Source organism: Lepus europaeus, chromosome 19, assembly GCF_033115175.1.
Source record: "Lepus europaeus isolate LE1 chromosome 19, mLepTim1.pri, whole genome shotgun sequence".
In the NCBI taxonomy this organism is placed as follows: Eukaryota; Metazoa; Chordata; class Mammalia; order Lagomorpha; family Leporidae; genus Lepus; species Lepus europaeus.
In genome coordinates this window covers 37,885,143-37,904,273 of record NC_084845.1, presented here as the reverse complement: position 1 = coordinate 37,904,273, position 19,131 = coordinate 37,885,143, and the positions used below count along the sequence as shown (strand labels likewise).

Here is a 19,131-nt window from a genome sequence, read left to right as displayed (position 1 = left end):
AGACATTGTAACTGAATAGTGCCGAGCTTGTCAGCTCTCATCTGGATGACTCTGAACGTGGCTCGCCCTTTGAGGAAGGAACATGGCTGCTGCCGTACCTGGAGCCTTGTGCTAATGCTTCTTCCTCCTGTGTCCCAGACAGAACCCTAACAGAAGCCTTTTACAAATAGCCCCTTTCTGTGGTTACACCATGAAAACAGACTTCAAGTCATTTTACTTGTAAATTTATTTATTTGAAAGGCAGAGCAACAGGATTAGGGAGGAGGCGGTGGTCTTCCATCTGCTGATTCATTCCCCAAATGGCCACAACAGCCAAGGCTGGGCCAGCGTGAAGCCAGGAGCCTGGAACTTTATCCAGGTCTCGGCCATGAGTGGCAAGGGCACAAGTACTTGGACCATGCTCCACTGCCCTCCTAGGTGCATTAGCAGGGAGTTTGATTGGAAGCAGAGCAGATGTGCGTCAAGCCAACACTCTGATAAGCTGATGCCTATGATGTCAGCATCCCCTAATAGACTGCACAATGCTGGCTCCTCGGATCATTTTAGAATTTAGTGGTAGTCTTGACCCCTAGGCACCTGATGGGAATGGTATCCTTATGTAGGGAAGCTAGGGGCCTCCCCTGTCCTTCCTCCCCTCCAAAAAAAAAAAAAAAAAACCATAGTTGGAGTTTCACAGCACTGTAACATGTCTGGGATTCTTTTTGTTTTTTCTATGTTTCAGAGAGTTATTTGGAACTATAGCACAGGGAAGCCAAGTAAGATAAATTAACTCATCCTTGAATACATCAGGGAATTATTGACCTTAAAGGAAAGTTTGACAAATCAGTGACCCTCAGCCATCTGTTCTTTTGACCTGAAAAGCAAAGGCCAGTACCTGAGCACTTTAATCCGATTGAAGGGGAGACTGCAGGCTGGGCTCCCCCCCCGTCAGCAGTCCCTGGGCTGAGCTGAGTGAGGGCTGGCTTTGCCATGTCCAGTTCAGTGTAGCGCCTGTGGAAGCAGGCAAAAGTCGAAATAGAAGAGCCTCATTCTGTACATGACTGAGCCACTTCAGCCAGCACCAGGCCGGAGGCATGCTGATTGTCATTGTCTGGACTTTCAGAGTTAATACTTAGCTACCAGTAAAGTGAAGGAAGGTGGATCCTCTCAACAGAGCTAAAGATGACCTGATCTTTTTAAAACCTACTTAAAACAGTATATGAAAAGAATCAAAATATCAGTTCAAATGTTTTTGTCAAGTCTATTTTAAGAGTGTAACTTTACTTTCTAAAATATGGTTCGGGTCATGACTGATTTTTCAATTTTAGATCTACCCAAATAAATAAAGTTCCTGAAGATCAGTAGTCAAATGTTAAAACCCCTTAGGTCACAGTTTTCTAAATTGCTAATTTAATCTTTAAAAGGCAGCTATAAACATTGGCACTTCATAAAAATGTAACAACATTTTGAAATAAATGTTAGGTTTATAAATATTCCAAATGCAGAGTAAACCCTAGTTATTTGCATGCACCTTCTCAAAGCATATTTCTGTACATTGCCCTGTTATGTACACAAAGTAAACACTGGCTGAGTATCTGTTAGGAAGTCTGCTTAACAAGTAAACCAGAAGACTTCAGCGGTTACGTTTGCAGTCAGGCAGGCTGCCTTCGTAGGAATTTGAGGCCAGTCCTTGATCCACGGGGAGGTCACTGTTAGAAAAGGTACAGTGTGCACCTGTGACCTAAACATGTAAATCCTCCTGTCTGAGCAGAACGCTGTAATTGGAAATAGAGAAAACTCCAGGGTGCTCACCGGTTATCTCTGAAACTCAGTTGGGATTGCTGTGCAGACTCCGCCTCAGAGAGGCCCAGCACTGACAGCGGCAGCAGGACCCTTCCGACCCCAGGAGGGCCCCGCTAGCTTTCAAGAACAGGTTTCAGTACAGGACGTGCCCAGAACCAGCCCTTTATGGGAAAAGTCAACACATAAGACAGCTGAAGCAAGGCTTGTTTCTCTTACTGCCATTTTGGCCATGAAACGCCTCTATCAACAGGCTCTTTGAATGTGTTCATACCGGTGCCAGTTACATGCAGCTCGTGAGAGCTGCCACTGGGCTGCCCGGTGCCTGCATGACTTCTGGCTGAGAATCCCTGCTGGGGAGTGAGACTGAGTTCTAGCAGGCAGCACTCCTTTGGGGTGCGAGGCCTGGCTCCCCACATTTAGGCAGCTCCGCCCCCTGTCAATGCCAAGGAGATCCCACAAGTGCCAGAGCTCTTCGGGGTCAGCGGTGAAGCCCAGGGGAGGGGAGGAGGAAGTCCGAGTTCTCTGCGTATACAGGCTCCATTCCTTCCCCGTAAAAGGAAGCCGTAGTGGAAGATTGCTGAGAGCTCAGAAACACGTGAGCGGTCAGGGTCAGGCTAAAGGCTGCACCTTGCGTTCTAGACCGTCAGCTCACCGACTCTGGCCCTGACCCCTGGCCCCACCAGCTGCCGCAGAGTTGCCCGAGTCGGAGCCAGGGGTCTTGCCCTGCCTGCTGGTGTGCTATGAGCCACATTCCTCAGAGCTCCATCCCCACCACAGGGCTGAGCTCTAAGCCGCCGCTGGACAGCAGCCCTCAAGTGTCAGTGCCTGCAAAGACCACGGATGGGCTGGAGGCCAGAGGCTTTGTTGAGCATCTAAGTCTCGTAACAAAAACCCTGTTAGTGTATCCCTTTCAAACAGCCACGGGCCAGAGACAGCAAGGACCAGAGTCAGATACAGGGGGGTTTGAGACCCTTTCTCAACGCCCTCCGCCGGGAGGCCTTTGTGATCAGCGCGCAGCAGCGTAGCTGTGGCACTAGGGAAAGGACCACCCTGCCTTAGCCCTCCTCCTCCCTGGGAAACACCCGTCTGTCCTGGGCATGCCCACAGGCTCTCAGAGTCACCAGGACAGCAGTTGGCCTGCCCGTGGTCCTTTTCTAGCTGACCCAGGGACCACTGCAGACCAACAGCACTGAGGCCCTGGCTGTCGCCATGTTCCAGCTCAGTGCCACTTCGAGCCAACACCTCAGGCCCGTGTCTGAGGAATCCTGTAGTGCAAATCCAAGGGAGCCGCACACAGCCATCTGCCAGAGGTGGCAATGGCCGAACCCTTTGAATAGCTGTGTGACTGGCAAGAGGCTGAGGGCAGAAAACTGGCCCCCAGCACATTCTGAACCCACCGGAGCCCTCAGTTGAGCCCCAGCCCTTGACATTTGGCAGTGTCTGTACAGACAAAGTAAGTCCTCAGTTCGCCTTTGCCTTTGACGTTGATCAGTCCCCGGCATTCGCAGGAGTAGCCTAGTGCCTGGAGGATGGTGCAGGTCTCTTCCGTCACCTGAGAGGGGAAGGCCAGCAGTGCTCAGGAGCGGAGGGACGCAGAGGCGGCTGGGCGCACGGCTGCTGGCGGGGAGCCCTCGCCTCTGCGCCACTCCTGACCCCTCGGCCACGAGCTTCCCTGGGGGTTTACCTGGATTTTGCCGAGTTCCCCGGTGCTCTCCATTCGGCTGGCAACATTGACTGTGTTTCCCCAGATGTCGTACTGAGGTTTCCGTGCCCCAATCACTCCAGCGATCACCGGCCCGTGGTTTATGCCTGGAAAAGGTAATGTGGACAGTTGGCCGGTCCCAGCGGCAAAGCCACAGGAAGCAGTCACGAAGCGCCCAAGGTGCCTCCCAGCAGGCCATGGAGGGTGGTGTTTGGGAAGCCAGGACGGCTGTCCCTGGCCGCCTTTCTCAGACTTCACAGGACCCGATGTGGTATCTGCTAGTTTCCTTCTTATCAGAGGTTCAACAGCCTTAGGCTTTCAGCTAGCAGGGACCAGTGAGGCCGAACAAGAGGGCTTTGTTCAGAGTGGGCTGTGAGGTGACCACTGACAGCCAGTCGCCTGGGGTTTCTGTGTTCTGTAGGAAAGCTTGTGTTTACTTAGATGTGAAAGGTTCAGAGTGATGGACCCGCCAGGCCCGCCAGCAGTTCCCTGATGCTACACGGTGGCTGGCAGAGCCCAGCCTGCCCACGGACAGCAGTGCGCCTGTGCCACCCTCACCGACTCGCAGGCGGAAGGAGTTGAAGGAGTGCCGGTTGATGCCATCCAGCTTGCTCATCAGGGCCATGCTGAACTCCACCATGACGCCGATGTGGGTGTGCTGCCGCTCCAGGTCCTGCGGGACATGGCCCCAGGCTGTCAGCCTCGGCTCCTCACAGCACCCCGAGCTGGCCAGCGCTAGGGCCGCGGCAGCAGTGGGGGTCCCTACCTGGTTCTCGTGCCCTGGGGTGACGCTGAGCCCCGCAGCCGCCATATACGTGCTGCCGATAGTCTTGATCTTCTCCACGCCGCTGAACTTGGGCTTCAGCAGCAGCTGGGGACAAAGAGCAACAGAGTAAGGCAGGGCCACAGTGCCGAGCAGCTGCCACCACAGCTGCAGTCCAGGTGGGTCCGGCCCAGATGCCAGGAAACTCTCTTCCCCACTTCTCTCTCTGATCGGCTCCTGCCGGCCCTTTCCACCCCAGTTCCAGCTAAGAACCCCCAAGGGCCGGCGCTGTGGCGCAGCATGTTAACACCCTGGCCTAAAGTGCCAGCATCCCATGTGGGCGCTGGTTCTAGTCCCGGCTGCTCCTCTTCCGATCCAGCTCTCTGCTACGCCTGGGAAAGCAGTGGAAGATGGCCAAGTTCTTGGGCCCCTGCGCCTGTGTGGGAGACCTGGAAGAAGCTCCTGGCTCCTGGCTTCGGATCAGCACTCCGGCCACTGCGACCAGTTGGGGAGTGACCCAGTGAATGGAAGACTCTCTCTCTCTCTCTCTGTTTCTCTCTGCCTCTCCTCTCTCTGTAACTGACTTTCAAATAAATAAATGAATCTTTTTAAAAATTTTAAAAAAAGAACCCCCAAGGACAGGGCCCCCAGACACTGCTGCCTCCCTTGCCCTCCCCATTCAGGTACGCAGGCAGGTGGCCCCCTTGTCTCCAGCAGAGTACAGGCCAGACGGTTCCCCCGCAGTGGCTGAGTCACGGCTTTAGCTGGAGCTCAAACTACCGTACCCGGACCAGGTAGTTACTTAGCAGGCTGCGCATCACGGAGACGGCGGTGATGTTTGGTAGGATCAAACAGGGCAGCCAGGAGCTACCTGTACCTTCTACTCCTGGCGGAACGCAGGCTGCCCCGCCCCGCCCTCCCGAGCCGCACCTCGTCGAAGTCGGCAATGATCTCGTTGAGCAGCCGCAGACACTCCAGCCCCTCCTTGTTGACGTCGCACTCGGTGTAGAACACCTTGAAGTCCGGCACGGAGGCGAACATGACGCAGACGCAGTCGTAGGACTGATGGTACCAGTCCTGCACGGGGCACAGAGCACATGGGGGTCCCGTGGCCACTCGGGCGAGGGGAGGCCACACGGGACATTGGCAGGGGTGTTAAGACCTGGCCCTCAGGAGTGCTGGGCCTGGGGCGGGGGAGGGTGTCATCAGGCTCAGGCTGGACTTGGGCTCGGCTGAGCCTGCACATCCAGGTCTCTGAATCCAAGCCTGTGTCCTCATAGCTGATACCACACGGGGCCTCCTGGACATGGGTGAGGCTGAGCCCTAAGGACTCGGAGCATGCCACAGCCCCACCCACATGTCCCTGGGTCTCCCTGCCACACCTCGTTGAGTTTGTCCCCAATGAAGTGGGCGGCCACGTGGGCTGGCAGCACGTTCTCCAGGAGCAGGCGGTTCACGTTCTCCATGGTTTCAAACTCCTCGTGCTCCTTCTTGAACTTCTTCTTCCACAGACAGTCCAGGCGGCAGTAGTAGTCGATCTGCAGGGGACAGCACGCCCATGCAAAGGGCCGGAGCGGCGCAGCCACAGCCCTCGCGGAGCTGTGCCCACAGGAAGCGCCCGCCTCCGGCCAGCCTGAGACACGTCCTGGGGGGAGGCTGGGATGCGGAGCCGGCGCCCTGGCCCAGGGACCCAAACTTTCTCTGTAGGACTCTGCTGTCTGCATCTGAGCCACCCCCACCCGCCCCTGCTCCGGTTTCCCCTCCAAGTAGAAGAGGAGAAGGCAGGCAGAGCTGAGCCGGGGTGCGAGCGTGTACCTGTCTGGAGAGCATGACCAGGGTGCCATAAAACAGGACCAGGTAGAAGTTGATCATGGTGTTCAGATCCCTCCAAGAACAGGTGGGGGCACTGCTGGTGTGTAGGGAGATAGGAGTCACCCGCAGCCCCTACACCCGCATGTGCTGGCTGTGGGCGGGAAGGCCTCGCTGAATGACACAGGAGCACGCCCTGACCAGGGTCTGAGGGCAGCGCAGAGCGTGCCGTGAGCCGGAGACCCTTGGAGACTGGCACAGGACTTGGCGGGTGTAGGAGCAGGGTTTCTTCCCTGGATCCCCGAGCCCCCAGCCTTTTATGTCAGGGGAGCCAGGCCCCTCTGCTCAGTCCAGAGTCCTGGAGGCACACACCTCAACCCTTTCTATGTAGGGAGGCAGACCAAGTTAGAACCCAGATCCCTCCCTGTCCATCCCTAGTCCAGACCCAGCATCCTTTCTCAGAGCCTAAAAACAAGTCGGCTGCATTGGCGCTGATGCCAGAAGCCTGGGCTGTCCGGGCCAAACGGGATCGCGAATGCAAATGCAACCTAGTTGGAATGGGCACCAAAACAGGCAGAAGCCGCACAGAGAGCTGCGGGGCCTACCTGAGGGTGCCGTTGCCCCTGGTGAGGTTGCCCAGGCCCGAGCCGCAGCAGTCCCACTGCCAGCAGGGGGAGAGGTTGAAGAGCAGCAGGTAGGCCACCAGGGCCACTGTCAGCAGCACCAACTTCAGCTCCAGGCTCATCCGCAGGAAGACCGAGCAAGCCACAAAGCCCAGGATGCAAGTGCAGGTGTAATACTGGGGGGGGAGGGAGGGCGTTGAGGAGGGAGCTGCACCCCCCACGCCGACACCATCCCAGCGTGCCTTCCCGGCCCCCGGCTGCAGCGTCTACACGCCTCGCTGCCCTCCATGGCTGGCCAAGAGCAGCCCCAAGGTGTGTAAGTTCCCACCCGGTGCTGTGCTGTGATGCGACTTCTAATCCCAGCAAGTGAGTTCATTGAAAGGGAAGGAAATGCAGCAAATAAAAACACGTGTGTGGCGAGGTGCATGTGGGTCAGCCACTCCCCAGGTCCTCCTGTGAGCCTGCCCCTACCAGGGGGTCTCTGCCTGCGTTCTCCCTCTCCCGATCGTGCTGTGGCTGTCCAGTTCTCCCTCCCTGGTTCCCTCCCCTGTCCCATCATGCCTCAGCCTGTTTTCCCACTGCTCCTTGGCCATACACCCCACCCCCCGACAAAACTTGCACCTGTCAGAGGCCAGCTCAGAGATCCCGGCTGCCTACCCACAACCACACCAGGCGTGGACAGAGGTTCCTGCTGTCAGCTGCCTGTGGCCCGGCTCCACCACCCACACAGCACATCCGCTATGTGCTGGGAGCCAAGCTTCCTCAACAATGAGATGACAACAAGCGCTGCCGTGCAGGAAGTGACGGGAGACGCCCACTGGTGCAGCCGCCACAGGGCCACACTCACCGGGAGGACGGCACACAGGGTCGCGTCCTTGCCGCTCAAGGTCCCTGGACTCGTCTCGTTGCCACCAGGCAGCCCCGAGGCTGGGAGAGGCATCAGGGGCTGCAGAGGAGAGACAGGTCCCCATGAGGTTGCCCCAGGGGCTGCGAGCAGTAGGAATGCAACAACCGTGGGAGGCACCAAGGTTCATGGCCAGGCCCGGCTTCCCACCACAGCCAGATTCCAGGGCCACCCGCGGAGCTCCGAGCCAGGCACGGCTGACGCCTGCCACTGTCAGATTCTAGAAGGCTCCCAGAGCGAGGATGGGCTCCTCCACCCAGACAGGTGCCAGGGCTCTGGCCCGGCCTGCCCTGCCCAGCCAGAACCCACCAGGTTGACGACGGCCACGGTGAGCAGACTGCCGATGGTGAGCACAGCCAGGGTCAGCCTCAGCAGGGGCTGCGTCTCCACCCGCTCCGAGATGGCCCGGCACGTCCCGGGGGCCAGGCAGCCCCTCTATGGAGGAATGGGTGGAGTTACTTGGAGCCAGCAGGAGGGACAAGAAAGGGTGCCTCCAGCCGGCCTGGGGGTGGGAGGCGGGACCCTCAGGAGAAGCCTCAGAGCACTCAACTAAGGCTGATGGAGGCTGGAGGGGCAGGCACCCCGAAGGAGCACCTGCTACCACCCGCGGTGGGCAAGTCCCCAACCAAGGCAGCAGGGGCCATGGGGACAGCAGCCTCCCCACTCACCAAGAGCTCTGTGGCAAAGCACAGGCCTAGCACCAGCACCAGCACGCAGGCCACCAGCCCGAAGGACACACCCAGGGCCACCGTCCTACAGAGGAGAGAAACCCAAGTTCTGGGGGACCAACTGCCCAGGTCCCGTCATGGTCCCTCCCAACCTCGCTGCTGTTCTGCACACCTGTGGCCCACCTGTCCCCAGGTCACACACCCCAGGCCTGCCCAGAACACAAGATCAAGGTCAACATCATGTCACCGTTTTGGGCCAAGCACCGTTTTGGGTGGTGAGCAACACCACCAGCATCCCAGACTCGCGTGTGGGACCAAAGCTTAGGTGAGCATCCAAGACATAGTGTTGGGCCCAGCCCTTCCAGAAACCTCCAAGTGGCCAACCTCAGCCCCTGCCCCCGTGCCCCACCAACAGCGGGCAGAGCCAGAGGCAGGGATCTCAGCAGCAGAAGAGGGAGTGCAGGGGCTGGGGCATGGTTTGCAAACTGGAGTGCCCAGGGGGCCACTGGGTAACAGGAGCCTTAGAAGGAGAGAGAGGCAGGAGGGAGTGGCGAGGTGCTCATCCAACTGTAGATGCGCGCTGGTCCCCCAAGGCCCCGGATCCTGAACTCCTCCCAGCCCCATCACGCAGCCCAGGCCCCAGAGGGCCGGACCACCCTCCCCGCACCACCTACCTGGGCATCACCAGGAGGTGGACGAGCAGGATGCAGACAAAGATGAGGCCGGCGCAGGCAAAGTCGTGGCGGGCACGGGGCACGGGCGCCAGGCGGTACTGCGGGTGAGAGCAACAGTGAGGGGCGGCCCCTGCAGGCCCTGCCCCGACTCAGGCCCCCCTGGGAATGCCACGTGGACCAACTTCAGTCCTTCCCACTGGGCACTTCCTGTCGGAGGCCCCACCCACTTGTCACTTCCTTCCAAGGTCCCTGAAACACGCACCGCCCTGGGTCACGAGCGAGAGCTGGGCTCCCAGCGCTCCTGCGGGGTGGGGGGCCTGGCCCCACCCCAAACCATGAGTGAGGCTGGGCCTGGGCCAGCAGGGGGCTCCCTGCATGATCACGGCCACAGGGCCCTCTTGGAGGTGAGAGCCCAGGAGTCCCGTGAAGGGGAGGGCTCCTCCTCTCCATCCCCGAACACGGAGCACAGAGGGCCAGGACCCCCCAGGTTCTGGCTGTGAAGTGGGCAGCAGCAGCCCCCTTGGCCGACGGCGACAGAAAGGTTCTAAAACTACGCTCGCTGCCGGGCCCAGGTGGGCGCTCTGTTCGGTCCTGGCACAAAGACTGTGCCGTGGTGGCAGCCACCCCGGCGGGGCCCCCCAAGGACGGAGGCGGTGGCAGGGGCTGGGTGCTCCTCCAGGCCAGTGCCATCAGCCCCAGCCCAGCCCTGGCAGCACACACTCCCCGGACCCCAGCCCAGCCCAGGGGCCCTCACCTCTCGTTCGAAGTCCTTCTCCAGGAAGATGGACCCAAAGGTGTAGAAGTCATCAGACTTGGAGCAGCAGGGCCTGCGGGGGGAGGGGGTCAGGGAGGTGGCAGGCAGGGGTCAGGGAGGTGGCAGGCAGGGAGGCAGGCAGGCAGGGGGGCAGGGGGAGGGGCTGCCCCCTGGGAGGCTGTCTGGAGGAAGGGCGGGTCTGCTGCAGAGAGGGCCCCACTGCAGAGGGGGTGGGGGCAGGCAGAGGTATGGGGGGGCCTCACCTGGTGGAGCTGAGCCCCTCGATGGCTGACAGCATCTCGTCATCGTAGGAGTCGTCCTCCGCCCGCCCCCTGGGGGATGCGCTCCTGGAATCAGAGCCTCGCCTGCGTCACCCCAGGGCCCCCACATCCCGTCTCCCAGAGGGGAGGATGAGGCCCAGCGTTGCCCAGCAAGAAGCCGAGGCCCCAATTCCTGGCTACGCCCACTGGGTCCCATGGCGAGCACACCACAGGGTGGGTACCCTACAGGTGCTCCATCAGGGTCATCCTGGAAGAGCCAGGACCAGGAGGCCCGCAGGGTCCACTGGGCTGCCAGTCATGGGTTGGACCAGGAGGGGGCAGCACACGTACCTGTCAGGGGTCCGGTGACGCCGTAGGGGAATGGCCTGGGAAGGGAGAGGAGACAGGAGGTCACCCCCCAGCATGCTGAGCCCCGACATCCATCGCTGCCTGGGGCTCGTCATGTGCGGGACTCCCAGTGCAAGGTGTCGGGGACTGGCCAGGCCTCAGGCAGCCTACACTGAAGCTGACCTCGGCCTGGGGAAGGCAGGGGACGGGGTAGGCCCACCCCCACCGGAGCGCTGTCCACGCGCCTCTGCTGGCCAACTGTAGCCATTTTACAGCCGGGCAGAGTGCGGCTCGGAGGGAGGGCCCCAGCTACCTTGGGCCTCCGGCCATTGGGGATGCGGGTCTCGCTGCTGCTCACGCTCTCGCGGTGGTTGAGGTGTGCGAAGGGCCGCGCCGCCCCCCAGGACTCCAAGTAGCGGGTCATGCGCACAGACGCCCGCATCTTCAGGGCCGCGTCCCCCCGGGGCCTGGGCAGCTGTTGGCTGGGTGGGGGCGGCTGCTGGCTCTGCAGGCAGAACAGACACGGGCCTGTGCCACCACCCGCTCAGCCCCGTCCACTGCCCGAGCGCCTGGCCTGACGGGGGCAAAGCGTGCAGAAACCCTTCTGGGCCCGGCGCCCCCCGGCAGTGCGGTGCCCTTGGGGCCGACTGGTGGAGCCCAGTGTGGTGGCCTGTCCCCTCCCGCAGGCCAGGGAGAGGCTGGCGGCCACAGCCCTGCACCCAGGCCCCGGGCCTGCTGCACCAGCAGCGGCTGTGGTCCCCAGCTTAGGGCGCCTCTGGAGGCATCCGGGGAAGCCACAGGCATGCAGCCCTACCCACCCCCATGTGGCAGCCACATGCCCCTTCCGGGAGGCAGGAGCCCAACCCCGGGGGGACCTCTCAGCAGAGGAGCTGTGTACCAGGAGTTCCACTCCCGTGGCCCTCAAACCTTGGCACAGCCTCGTCACCTGCCCCCTGCCCGCCGCAGCCTAGCTCCAGGCCAGGGGCTCAGCCAGGCCTCACATCAGGCCCTGGCTCCCTACAGAGCACGCCATCAGCATGGCCAAGCCGGACAGGAGTGGAAAACAGAGGGGAGAGAAAGACCCCCGAGGCCAGCAGAGACGAACAGCCATCTCTGGTCAGCTAAGTCTCCCTACCCACCCCCAACGTTGCACACATTCCCCTACTCTCCCCACCCCCAGCCTGGCCTCCCTGCCCCCCCGCCCCTGCAGACACCAGCACCACCAGGGACAGCCTTCCTGGAAACTCCCACCTCCCTTTAGATCTTAGCCTCGGCTGTATGCCTGGCCCAAGGGGACCACTTGGAATTCAGCCCCGATGAGTGTCCTGGGGCCCCGTGTCAGGGCTGGGGGCTGCAGGCTGGGCTACATCCCTGTCTCGCCCCTACCCTGTCGGCTACCACGCCTTATACAGCACGGGAAGCAAGACAGCCCCTGCTCCCCAAAAGTCAAAGGCAACGTACGCTGAAGACACGCCCACTCGGGACACCTGCACCTCTATGCAGTCGACAGCTACCAGCACCCCCCACATACACACACACAGAGAATAATATGAATGAATGAATGAGGGCCGGGGCGTGCAGAAGCCAAAGCTGGAAACACCCCATATGTGCAGGCGGCAGCTGCATCCCTGGGAGAACAGTGCAAACATAGGATGGGTGGCCCCTCCACCTCTGGGTGTCAATGCCTGGGCGAGGAGGGCGGGCCGGCTTCTTGCAAGCCCATCCACAGATTGCACGAAATCTCCATGGTAGGGGCAGGCGCTGTGGCACAGCGGGTTAAGCTGCCAGCTATAAGAACGGCATTCCACAGCAGAGTACCGGTTCAAGTCCCGGCTGCTCTGCTTCCGATCCAATGGAAGATGGCCCAGATACTTGGGCCCCTGCCACCTGCGTGGGAGATCCTGATGGAGTTCCTGGCTCCTGGCTTTGGCCTGGCTCAGCCCTGGCTGTTGTGACCATTTGGGGAGTAAGCTAACAGATGGAAAATCTCTCTGTCAAATAAATAAATCTTTAAAACGCGCGCACCCACCCACCCACACACACACACACACACACACAGGCGTGCACGCACAAAACTCCATGGCAAGAATACACGGCTGTCGCCCCTCTAGTCCCCTCCAGGGGCTGTGATGGCTGGGGGGCAAGGCCACAGGAGAAACCCTGTATGACAGGCCCTGCACAGCTTCTGAATGTGCAACTACTGTGATGAATGAAATTAACCAAGGAAGGCAGGGCTGCAGGAGACAACGCAGGCTGCCCAATTAAACGCAGCCGGAGGCACGCTCAGGCTAACGCATTCCTCAGTGCTGAGCTGAAATTCCAGTCTGCCGGGCATCCTGGAGCTGGCCTTGAGCCTCGGGCAGCCAGCGGGGGTGGTTTCACAGCTGTGGCCGCTGCCGTGGCCGTTTGGGTTCGGGACTCTGCTTCGTTTATTCGAAAGCCACCTGGGCACGGGCTCCAGGCCAGGCAGGAGAGGGGGCAGTGACCAGGGGACAGGGGTGATAAACAGGAGCGCTCGGGGCACCGGGGTTCCAGGCAAAGGGAGTACAGAAACAGGGTCCCCAGTGGCAGCGCCTGGAAGGGCAGGGGCAGGGGTGGGAGAGGGGAGTGGGACAGCGGCTGGAGGGGCGGGCAGGGCCCAGAGGAGGGGTGCAGGAGGAGGGGTGCATCTTATTCTAGCACAGTGGGGAACCCAGGCGGGTTTTCCCAGATGCCAGCTCGGCGTGGATGGTGCAGTCGGCAGGGAGAGGGGATGGGCCCTGGGAGCCGGGGCAGGGTCTGCAGGAGGCCGTGGGAGGAAAGCAGACACTGCAGGGGCTCGGGGCTGCCCCCACCCCGGCGCCCTGGAAGCCTGGCGGTCGGGCTGGGAGAGCTGGCCGGGGCTGCCGCGGCCCACATTCTTGGGCCAGCCCCAAGGCTGATTCACCCGCCGGCTGTCTGCAGTCTGTGCAGGCGCAGGGCGAGCAGCGGTCGGGCCAGGGCGCACCGCCCACCCCGCCCCCACCCGGCAGACCCCACCTGGCCCTGGAGCCCAGAACAGCCTCCCAGCCCCGTGGCAGAGCCGTCCATCAGCCCAGGCCCCGTGGAGTCTCCTTTCTATCACAGGCCAAGAGGAGTGGGGTGATGAGTGAGCCCGGGGGGAACAAGCCCCCAGGTCAGGACGCTCCACCTGTCACTCCCACTGCGTAGCGCAGGCTACCTGGTGCCTGGGACAGGTGCCAGGATGCTCACGCTCACCCCTTCCCCACCTCCCGCCCACCTGGAAGGGGAAACCACCAGCCTTCCACAGGGACCCCTGGGGCGCTGCATCTGAGCCTGCGTACCCGGGGGTCAATGACCAGGTAGGTGCGGATGTTCATCTCCTTCAGGTAGGGGTCGCGCTGCTGCCCGTGCCCGTCCTCCACCTCGTACGCCTTGTCCAGGTGGCTCAGCGTCGCCTCTGTGATGTGCACCCGGCTGCGGGAGACCTGAGTCAGGAAGGCGGGAGGGGAGTGGGGGGGGGGCGCTCCCAAGAGGGCCAGTGCCCACCCAGGGGTGCCAAGCAGGTCCAGACTCAGTGACTGACCCAGTTCCCCTGAGCCCCCCAATGGGCCCCGATCGCCCCTGTGCCCAGCTGAGGGCTCACCCGGGGACTCCAGCCGCCTCCATCCTGTTGGCCAGCGACACGTCGTGGGACCACACGTCGTACTGCCACTTGCGCAGCCCGATGACGCCGCACAGCACATTCCCCGAGTGTATGCCCACACGCATGCTGATGTCCACGCCCGTGGCCTCCCGCACCTGCCTGGGGCACAGCGGTCCAGTCACCCCAGCCAGCTGAGGAGCAGGCTGCCCAACCAAACGCCTCCTTGGAAGGGGCTGAGCACCCCGCTCCCCCGGGGGTGTACACGCAGATGCGGCCACCCCAGAGCACTTGGGCAGGGCAGGAAGGAGGGGAGAGGATCCCCACTGTTTAACTCCATCTCCGGGGGTCCCTGCCCCGCAGCCCAGCTGCTGAGGTCATAGGGCCCAGGCAACCCCCAAAGTCCCACGTGCACAAGGAACATAGGGGCCAACCCTAAGAACCCCAAGTTAGAGCCTCCTAGAATGCAGGGCCCCCCCCCCCCAAACAGAGGCAGGGCCTCTGAGTCCCTCAGACAAGTGGGCGAGGGACGAGGAAGTGGTCGGCCCCATGTGTCTACCAGCAGGGCAAGGGCGAAGCAAGCCAGCCGGGGCCAACGCCAGGGAGGCCAGAGAGGACCTGTAGCATGTCCTTGTGCCATCAGGCACGGAGCTGCCCGAGGCCACCCAGGCGGGACAGAGACAAGTGAGGACCTGGTCCCCTGGCCTCCGTCACCTTGGGGAGGTGTGGGGCTTGGATTTACCCCGGGAGGGGCAGCTTCAGGCATAGCAGCCACGCCCTATTCCACCCCAGACACTGGTCAGTGTAGCCACTGCCTTCCACCTGTGAACACACCCACACGAGTTCCTCCCCCATGGAAGGAGCCCCAGGGGGCTGGCGTCTCCCTGCGCCTGGGGTCAGTCTTGACTCCAGCATCCTCACAGGCTCGGATGGGACCCGAGTCTGCAGGTCCTCCTGCTGTCTGTCCCAAAACCCTCAGTCCTCGGAAGGAACAGAGCCCACAGCCCATCCCCACGCCACCCGGCACACAGCTGGGGCTCGGAGTCACAGGCGGACCAGAGAGGACTCCTCCAGCAGGCTGAGTGCCTGGGCAAGCCACTTCCGCACCCCAGCCTCAGTGTTCTCATCCACAAGATGGGAGCAGTGCATGGCCCCACCACCCAGGGCCAGGCCTGCCCTGCACCTACTTAATGGCCTCGCACATGTCCAGCCCCATCTTCACACAGTTCCGGGCGTGGGTGGGCAGGGACACGGGCAAGCCCGACACGCAGTAGTAGCAGTCACCCAGGATCTTGATCCGCATGCACTCGTTGGCCTGCCAGGGGTGGGGAGGGGAGGCCAGCGGGGTCAGTGCAGGGCTGGGGTCACTCACACCCACAGCCAACCCCCCCCCCCCACAGGTGAGCGGGGCTCTTGGCTGCTCGGGGCTGTCTCCTGCGGTGCCTGGCGAAAGGACGGGGACCTGGGAGCCACGCAACAGGGCTGAAAGCGAGGGTGCCCTGGGGCCTCTGGGGAGGGAGACCTTCTTTCAATTTGTGTTTGAGTGTCTTGAGTACCTGGCCCTGGGCCAGGCATTAGGACAGAGAGGCAAACAAAACTCCATGCAACCACGGCACACAGGATGGTGCTGTCGCAGACAGGGGCCCCGAGGGAGCCTGGACACCAGCGCAGCCACAGTGCTGCCCCCAACCCCAGCCACCACGGATTCGGGGGAGACCACACCCCCCAGGCAGCTCTTCTCCACAAATGACAGGTCTCTGGGCTACAGGGATACCTCTGAGAGGGGAGGTCCTGCCCATGGGGAGGAGGGACCAGCCCCACCTGTCTCCGCCCAGATCTGGGAAGCTGGCACCTACAACGGCCTCTCTTTTCCCACCTGTGCAATGAGGCCAAGCCTCCTGGGCCTGCCGGGAGAGAGGGCAAGGGCAGGTCCTCAGGCTTCATGGCAGGGGGAGGCCAGATGTGGCCCGGGACCCAGACCCCCGCCTCATACAGCCCAATCTCTGGGGGGCCCCACTTGGTGGCTAAGTCACACAGCTCCTAGAAGAAGGCTCCAGGCTAGACAAGCCCTCTGAGTCGCTCGGTCCCCAACGTCCAAGGTGGGGCAGCTCTCCAGAGCGCCCCGGCCAGCACTGCCCTTCAGCAATTTGGTTGCCTCCTGCGGTGGGGAGCTCATCCCCTGTAATGGGGAGTCCACCCTAGGCCCGAGCAGCTCTGATCATGAAGACTTCCCAGCGTGGGGCCAGACTCGCCCCTCCTGGAGCCCTGGGCCTCTAATCCTCTGCACCTGGGTGAAACACTACACATGCTCACGGGATGCGGGCACCGGGCAGCTTTTCACGTGGCTCAGCCACTGCCTTCACACCTACACTTCGGCCTCTGCTTAGCAGCCACCACCTCCAGGAAGCCTGCCCTGGCCACCCGAGGCTGGCCTAGGTGCTCCCTAGCACCCAGCACCTCAAGTGAGCAACTTGAGGGTGAGCCGGAGGCCCTACATAAACTCAAGGGGCAGCCCTCAGCAGGGACCATCGGTAAAGTAACCACCCTGCCAGACACCCCTCCCTGCCGGGGACCTGCCACACTCTTCAGCGTCCTGGGGACAAGGCCCGCTCTGCCTCTCAGCTCCCCCATCCTTGCACATCCAACCTTGGGCACAGGCCCCTCACACTCAGTTCCATGCACACCCGGAGCTGCCGTTCTGTGCACACTGCCCTCCCCCCCAACACCGGTCCCTTTCCTGCTCCGGTCTCCTGTTTAGGTTTTCCAAATGTTAACATGCACACGAGGCCCCTGGGAGCCCGTGCACAGCAGCCTGTGGGCGAGGCCGGGTCTCACTCTGCGGAGACAGGATCGTGGCTGCCCACGAGTGTTTGCTGCCGGGACACTGCCGTCCAGCCACGGGTCTCAGCACCCCCCAGGGCGCAGTCGGGCGGGGCTCACCTTGGCGATCTGGTCAAACTTGCCGAAAAGTTCGTTGAGCACCACCACCAGCTCCTTGGGGGAGCAGTCGCTGGCCAGGCGCGTGAAGCCCACGATGTCCGCGTAGAGGATGCTGGGGGCGGGGCCGGGGGAGGGGGCCGTCAGAGCCAGGGCTGGGATGGCCCGGGAGCAGGAGCACCGGGGCCCCAGTCTGGGTCAGCACAGATGCTTCCAGCCCTAATGGCAAATTAAAGCTCCAGAGACTCCACAATAAAGCAAAATGGAGCAAAACTCCCACGCCCTTTGGGGGCCCCAAGACCGTCCCCCCGCCCCTGCCCCACCACTGTGGACCATGACGGGCTCCCATGGGCAGCTCAGAGCTGCTGCCTCCTCTCCTGTACCTGGATTCCCCCTTCAGCACAGGCTCGGGGACCTGCTCAACCCTCGCACACGGTCCCAGGCTCCGCACGAGCAAACGAAGGCCCGGGGAGGCCGAGACGGGCTGGGAAGCCAAGGGCTGTGGTTCGAAGCTGATCCCAAGTCCGTGAGCCCCTGGACCGGTCCGCAGCCCAGGCAGGAGGCCGGCCACCTAGACGGAGGCCCCGGGAGCTGGCAGCGCCCACACGGACACTGAACTGGGGCTGGAGGGCTCCGGGGAGAGCCGGCAGCCCAAGGACAGGTGTCAGGCCTGGGGGCTCCACCTCTTTTCGGGGGGCCCGTGCCCCTTGAAGGCCATCTGCAAGGCTGCTTCCCTCAACAGAGCTACACCCGGCTGAGTCCTCACTTAACCCTGATCTGACCCTACGACCCCTGGGGACACTGAGGCCTGGAGAGGGACCCACGGCGGGTGCCCACCTGACGTTCCGGTGTCGCTTGACGTAGAGGCTGTGGAAGTTGTTGTCGGGCAGGTAGCGGCGGTCCCCGTGCTCCTTGAGCCGCTCGATGATGGCCAGCTTCATGCCCATGGAGATGTGCGCCGGCAGCACGGACAGCAGTAAGTTCTCCTGGCGCGGGCAGCGGAGTGGCGGGCTCAGCGCGCTTCCTGCTCTGCCCACCACGCCCCCATCTCCCTGGCCACACAGCCTCCCGCGGCCCCAGCAGCCCAGGGTCTGGCCCTGTGTGCACAAGAGACATGCACGCACCCACGCAGGCGCACACACACACACACATGCACACGCACCCTGCTAGGCAGGTGTCTGGGGTGGGGGCCTGGGCGGGGCCGGGTCCTCACCTGCTGACGCTTCTCGATGCGCAGCTTCCGGCGGATCTGGATGCACTTGACCGTGTAGGTGAAGAGGTCGCGGGAGGCGTCCTGCAGCTGGTGCTTGTGGAAGGCACCCGTGAAGTTGCCGCACAGGAAGATGGCGGCATTGGCCAGCAGCTGTGGGCGCCAGGGTGGGGGCTCAGCATTCCTGCGGTGGGGACTGGCGACGCCCCCCGCCCATCATCCCCTGACCCAACCCACTCAGGCCTGGAAACCGAGGCGCAGCCAGGGGCCAGTCTTCTCAGGAGCCTCCACCGGCCCTTGCTGCACCTGCCAGGCACCTGCCCCGGCCAGTGAGCAGGGGAGTGAGGCGGCCCCTCACACAGAGCCCAGGGCCTGAGGGGTGTGCACAGGGCAGTCCCGGAAGGCACTGCCACTGCCTGGCCGCCTGGAAGAGTAGCCCTGCCCTGGAAGGGACCCTTGGGCCTGGAGGAGGAACACACCTCTGAGTGCCCACTCAACACAGACAGGGGGTCCGGAATACAGCCCTGCCCTGCCAGGATGGGGCTCCCAGGGACAAAGCAGGACCTCAGGCCAGGTTGTCCCCCGACACAGGGCGCTGGCCTGGGAGGGAAGGGCTGTGCCTGCAGGGGGACCGGGAGCCAGCAAAGACAAGATGGGCAGGACAGGGCCCCCATCTGTCTGGGAGGGGGCGGGGGGCAACTTCCAAGCAGCAGAGAAAGCCTGGCCTTGGGGCCCTGTGCGAGCCAACAGCTCTGAGCTCACTCTCACAGGCCTCTCAGCCCAAACACATGCCCCTCCCCAGAGAGCAGGCCTCAGCCTGGCCCTGCCCCCCCATGCCCGAGAACCGCCCCTCACCTGTAGCCACACCTGGGCGCTGGGCGCGGTGAAGACCCCCATCACGGCACCGATCACCAGCAGGTGGGAGGCAGTGGAGACGACCCCCACGGCCACGGCTCCCTGCATGCTGAAGGGCAGCAGCGTGTACACCACAAAGATGATGAACAAGAAGAAGGGCACCTGGGGACAGGGCCCGGGAGCCTGAGCTGACGGAGGGGCGGGACCTCGGTCCTCCCCG

General features: G+C 62.3%; 2 protein-coding genes across 11 annotated transcripts in view; one reads left to right on the top strand and one right to left on the bottom strand.

Moving 5' to 3' along the window:
- The window catches only part of BRD7 (bromodomain containing 7), a 48,028-nt gene extending 43,208 nt beyond the window's left edge, over nt 1-4,820 (top strand). Inside the window, exon 19 of one of the 3 annotated variants that reach the window (XM_062177331.1) lies at nt 4,627-4,820. The gene's annotated coding sequence lies outside the window, so the exon portion shown is untranslated. Of the gene's footprint in view, nt 247-3,530; nt 3,550-4,626 lie in introns of those variants that run through there. The other 2 variants (XM_062177332.1, XM_062177330.1) reach the window with 2 other exon arrangements.
- ADCY7 (adenylate cyclase 7) overlaps nt 222-19,131 on the bottom strand; it is a 46,084-nt gene continuing 27,174 nt past the window's right edge. For 3 of the 8 annotated variants that reach the window (XM_062177320.1, XM_062177321.1, XM_062177327.1), the window contains 23 exons: nt 18,912-19,073; nt 18,060-18,209; nt 17,684-17,832; nt 16,850-16,961; nt 15,097-15,224; nt 13,913-14,071; nt 13,611-13,743; nt 10,601-10,792; nt 10,291-10,325; nt 9,943-10,026; nt 9,680-9,752; nt 8,926-9,023; nt 8,252-8,336; nt 7,893-8,018; nt 7,527-7,625; nt 6,662-6,855; nt 6,063-6,156; nt 5,630-5,785; nt 5,178-5,324; nt 4,251-4,355; nt 4,043-4,157; nt 3,467-3,591; nt 222-3,334 (listed from right to left, as the gene is read on the bottom strand). In XM_062177320.1, the coding sequence (XP_062033304.1) occupies nt 3,188-3,334; nt 3,467-3,591; nt 4,043-4,157; nt 4,251-4,355; nt 5,178-5,324; nt 5,630-5,785; nt 6,063-6,156; nt 6,662-6,855; nt 7,527-7,625; nt 7,893-8,018; nt 8,252-8,336; nt 8,926-9,023; nt 9,680-9,752; nt 9,943-10,026; nt 10,291-10,325; nt 10,601-10,792; nt 13,611-13,743; nt 13,913-14,071; nt 15,097-15,224; nt 16,850-16,961; nt 17,684-17,832; nt 18,060-18,209; nt 18,912-19,073 (2,868 nt within the window). In that variant the 3' untranslated portion in view covers nt 222-3,187. The remainder of the gene's footprint in view (nt 3,335-3,466; nt 3,592-4,042; nt 4,158-4,250; nt 4,356-5,177; nt 5,325-5,629; nt 5,786-6,062; nt 6,157-6,661; nt 6,856-7,526; nt 7,626-7,892; nt 8,019-8,251; nt 8,337-8,925; nt 9,024-9,679; nt 9,753-9,942; nt 10,027-10,290; nt 10,326-10,600; nt 10,793-13,610; nt 13,744-13,912; nt 14,072-15,096; nt 15,225-16,849; nt 16,962-17,683; nt 17,833-18,059; nt 18,210-18,911; nt 19,074-19,131) is intronic. The other 5 variants (XM_062177326.1, XM_062177328.1, XM_062177322.1 and 2 more) reach the window with 4 other exon arrangements.